The sequence below is a fragment of the Elaeis guineensis genome, chromosome 11 (genome assembly GCF_000442705.2).
Source record: "Elaeis guineensis isolate ETL-2024a chromosome 11, EG11, whole genome shotgun sequence".
Taxonomy (NCBI): Eukaryota; Viridiplantae; Streptophyta; class Magnoliopsida; order Arecales; family Arecaceae; genus Elaeis; species Elaeis guineensis.
The window spans coordinates 118429088-118433780 of NC_026003.2; the positions used below are offsets into that span (position 1 = coordinate 118429088).

A 4693-nucleotide genomic window follows, 5' to 3' on the forward strand; every position below is an offset into this window, starting at 1 on the left:
GAAAAGGATACAAGATCTTGTCCGGTTTTGGACCACACAGTTTCATCAACTCCAGATGAATCAACCGACTGCCCTATTGTCTAATGAACAGATAATAACTAACGAGGTCAGAATCGGAGAACCCCGGCTGGATGGTTCCTGAATGCTGAGGGAAAACCGGTTGCATTAGTCTATTGATGTAGAACTTCATCTACTCCACTTCCCAGATGACGCTTGCAGTTCAGGCGTTCATGGAGGTCATGAAATAAAAATAGATGCCTCTTTCAAGGCTTTTATTATTAGCATTAAGGAACCCATCGTTTTGTTCAAAATGGAGCAAGATACTTCCCCCAAATTACTAAGAATGAGAAGGGGGTTCAGATAGGTAAAAGGGAACATCGAGGAACACATCGTGAATAACATTCTCTGATTTCAGAGTCCATAGAGAGCTCACCATTGAAAACATCAGAAAAATCTTGAGCTCTCACTCTATTTTAATTTACCAAATGATCTGCATGACCGCAATATATATAGACATTCAAAAAAAAAAAAAAAAATGCAAATAAAAGAAGAGGAGTGCATGCACAAGCTCAAAGCAATCGTAAAAGAACAGACGATAAGAAATCAAAAATCATATGATACGAAGTTTCCAAAGCATCCGAACTCCACCAAATCCATAAATCTCCATGACAAATAGAGCAATTAGGGAACCTTATCAAGCATTGCATGGAGGATTTCCACACCAAAGAACTCCAATGGATGCAGGGTCTTTCCTTTTGGATAGCTGAAGAATGAGACTCTGTTCCTTTCTATGAACACTTTCACTGAGAACAACAACTCGTGCTATATTCTAGTTGGACTATATTCTTTTATACTGGAAGGACAGAACTGCTTCCCCTTCCTTGCCTGGTGAAGCAGAACCTCTCACTGGAGACGGATCTCTTCATGGGGACAGGGCTCATAACACGACGCGAGCCCCCAGTCCTGCAATGCTCTTCTCCGCAACGTGTCGATGAACCGATCCCAGCCGGAAACCCATGATCCTTTGCAGCTGCTAACAATTCATCCTCCATGCTCTTTTGCAAGACATCAGCAATCGAAACCCGCCCTCGATGCGAGGAGTCCAGGGAGAATGATCGTCTGATCGGTTGGACAGCATCATCTCCGACCTCGATTATACAATCACTCTCCTCCATCCTTTCCAAATCACAAAGGATTCGAGAAGGGTGGTTCTTGGGAGGGACCTCGTCATCATTCCTCAGTCGGATCTCTGTTTGCCCACGTCCGTCCAAATCTTCTATAACTACAGCCATAACCTCGAAGCTTCGTTCACCTTCTGCCACGGGAGAAGTATGTTCCGGCTCGGGAGGAGCCGCCGGCGGTGGCGGCGGCGGCGGCGGTGGCGGGGTCGATGAATTGACCGACACGATATTGGCACGGCAGAGGGGGCAGTTGGAGTGGGACTTCAACCAAGTATCGATGCAGTGAACATGGAAGGCATGGTTGCACTTGGGGAGCAAGCGAAGGCTCTCCTCCTCCCTGAACTCGCTGAGGCACACCGAGCAGTCGGTGCCGTCGACCAGCCCGTCGCCTCTCCTATATTTGCACACCGCAATCTTGTCGATCAAGGCCTCATCGAGCCCGTTCGAGGGGGAGAGGCTCCACGACTCGTGGCGGCGGGATTGGCCGTGGCCGTCCTCGAGCTCGTGGTCGGCCACACCGGGGCCTTGGAGCCGGCGGCGGAGGGAGTCGAAGGCACCACAATATTTGGAGATGATGGTGTAGTAGCTGACGAGGAGGAAGGCGCTTGCGAGGATGCCGATGATGGCGATGACGAGGGGGGAGAAGGTGGGGCCGGAGCTGTCGTCCGAGAGCTCCAAGGGGGGAGGTGGTGGGAACATTAAGTAGCACCACTGGGGGCAGTATATGGTACACAAGCCCTGGGTACAGTCCTTAATTGGCTCATAGGGAACCCAGGTCTGCTGGTTGTCGACGGTGGCCATGGCCGATTTGGCCGGGGTCCGAGAGAAGGGGCTCAGAGGTGTTTATCTTCTGGGCCAAATGAGATAGATCTATACGAGTCTCTGGGGCCAAACGATTGGGATGGGGGGGGGGGATACTTGATGGCAGTGGAAGGATGGCAGAGTGAGTCGGGTGGTAAGAGCTTCTGCTTAAAGTGCTTTTTTCTTTTTTTTTGGTGGCTCAAAGAATGGTGAAGGACCAAAGTGCTTGAGTGCAAAGTATTGGGGGAAGGGAGATGGTTGGTTTTGCTCTGTTTTCTCTGAGTCTTTTTCGGTATATCTGAATTCTCTTTTTCCCTGTCTCCTTGGGATGGGGAGGGAAGGAGAGAAGGGTGGAGACGGAAGGAGTTGATGGTTTGTTGACCGGTGAGATGCTATAGCTTGCTAGCTTAATCAATGCACAATTATTGTTGGGATTGGGGAGATAGCAACTGGAAGCAAGTTAAAAAAAAAAAAAAAGAACTTTAATTTTCCTTAATCTGAAGAGGCTGAAAACTTAATTATGTTTACAAAATCTCAAAAATAAAGAAACAAAATCAGTACAGAGCAAACTATTAATGAATCTAACCTGGCTCTTTTTTCCTTTCGGAAGAAGCTCTCTCTGATTTACACCAGCCCTTGGATCGCACCAATAGTCGCCATGTCAGTTTAGGAACAGCTTGGTACCTTAGTTCCAAGCATGTGGAAACTTTTAGATTTAAAGTGAGGGTGGGGTTACTTGGTACAACTTACAAGATGGTTGCCATGCTTCAAGGACCAGTTACTAATGGGCTCGTGGGTCAAATTTGTTAAGAAAGTGGGGGTGGAATATATCTCATTCTGGGGTAGCGTTCTATTCACCGAACATCGGAATATTAAATGTGGGGAAGCTTTTATTAGCAGTCAAAGGAGTTGCTTTCTTGGAAGATGAGTACAAAGCAAATGGAAGCAAACCTCTCTTTTTCACAATTATCTTCTCTCTATGATGATGGCTCTTCTACCTCAACCTTTCCAAAAAAATTTCATGCAGTTTTCCATGCTGGTCGACCTCTCTCGGTTAAATATTTTTTGGTTAATTCATTTGTTTTTTTTTTTTTAAATGTGAGGTTAATTCACATGTTTTCGGAAGGAATAGGATGTTTTTAGTCCTCCACGTCATGCCACGCGGGTGTCCTATTCCTCCCACCTACTCAAGGGCCTTTTTTTTTTTTTTTTGGTAAACGACTCGAGGGCTTCTTTGAATCCAACCACATGTCCATGGCCCACTCCAGGGCTCTGCACATCCTTTCACCTAAATCCCTAAACAATATCCTTGTCAACTGAACAGGTGAACAGCATGAGGAGAACCCCAAGCGAAACACTACCACTCGTTTGGTTTATTGGGAGAGGGGGGAGCAATAATGACAAAATAATTTATATGTTTAGTTGAAGTTTTCAGTTGGGAGATGCGAAAGTAGTTGTTTTATGAAAATGAGTTTCTTATCTTTTATAGAAAACAGAAAAAACTCATATAAGATGCGGAAAGCCCTCTTTTCAATGGATTAAGAATCAAGATAAATTTTTTTATAAAAAAATACACTTGATCCTAATTTATAATTTTTTTTTCTTATCAGTTTATTAAGTGTTAAAAGATATTTTACATAATTTTTTAAAAAAATTAATATTTAATGAGGCATAACTTATTTTAAAATATTTAGTTTTTATATCATTTTTTCATTATCAATCTAGTATGTCAAATCATTTTTTTGATATATGATATGCCAAGACATTGGCTTTCCAAAGAAATTCTTCCCATCTTACTTTCTTGACAAGACCGTCATAGTCAGCAACTATATTCTCTTCTAAAGATAGATAAACAGTTTGTACTTATCACATATCACTAGTTGGCTGAACGTCTATGGTATGAGTATTGGCCATCCAAAAATCTTGTTGTAGTTTTGCATCCAACTCGACCTTTAATTTCTTTCATTCAGGTTGCGAGCCCATTGCATAAGTTTCAATTTCTGATATTAATATATAGAGTTGTGTTGGGGCAATTAGATTTGCTCCTTCTTATTCTACAACGGCATCCATATTCGAGATCGATCCTTTATTCTATATCTATATAAGAAGAGCCAAAAAATCTCAAAAAAGAAGATTTTAAAAGGAAAGAAACTTCCAGAATTCAACTCTTATAAGAGTCATCTGACCGAAGCAGAATCATCATGGTTGAACTTGAGTTATCATGGCTAAAGCAATATCTTCATGGTCGACTGATCATCTTCATGTTATGGCCGATTGATCATTTTTATGTCATGGCTGACTGACCATTTTCATTGCATAGCTGACTAACTATCTTCATATCATAATCGACTGACCATCTTTATGGTCGATTGACAATCTTTATGTCATGGCCGACTGATCATCCTCATAGCATAGCCGATTGACTATCTTTATATCATAGCCGACTGACCATCTTCATAACTGACTGATCATCTTCATATCATGGCCACCTGACTATCTTCATGGTATAACCGACTGACTATCTTCATATCATGACTGACTAACTATCTTTATGACCGATTGATCACCCCAATCACCTATAAATGGGAGGGAAGGGAACAGGCAAGGGATAAGATACTTCTGGACTGATACTCTGTCAATTTTGATATTCTACTTTCTATTCGACCACTCTCCACTAACTTAAACATCGAAAGATCCTCGTCGGACATAAC

The 4693-nt window shown here is 42.9% G+C and overlaps 1 protein-coding gene across 1 annotated transcript; it reads right to left on the bottom strand.

The window, feature by feature from the left end:
- Positions 1 to 251: 251 nt before the first annotated feature.
- Positions 252 to 2749, bottom strand: LOC105053860 (E3 ubiquitin-protein ligase Os04g0590900). The gene is made up of 2 exons (XM_010935175.4): positions 2569 to 2749; positions 252 to 2431 (listed from the first exon to the last, which is right to left on the bottom strand). Exon 2 carries the CDS (start codon positions 1980 to 1982, stop codon positions 849 to 851), a length of 1134 nt encoding a protein of 377 aa, XP_010933477.1. The 5' UTR covers positions 1983 to 2431; positions 2569 to 2749; the 3' UTR covers positions 252 to 848.
- Between the last annotated feature and the right edge of the window lie 1944 nt (positions 2750 to 4693).

Coding starts and splice junctions, on each gene's coding strand:
- LOC105053860 (XM_010935175.4), bottom strand. CDS start 1,982: ATGGCCACCGTCGACAACCAGCAGACCTGGGTTCCCTATGAGCCAATT.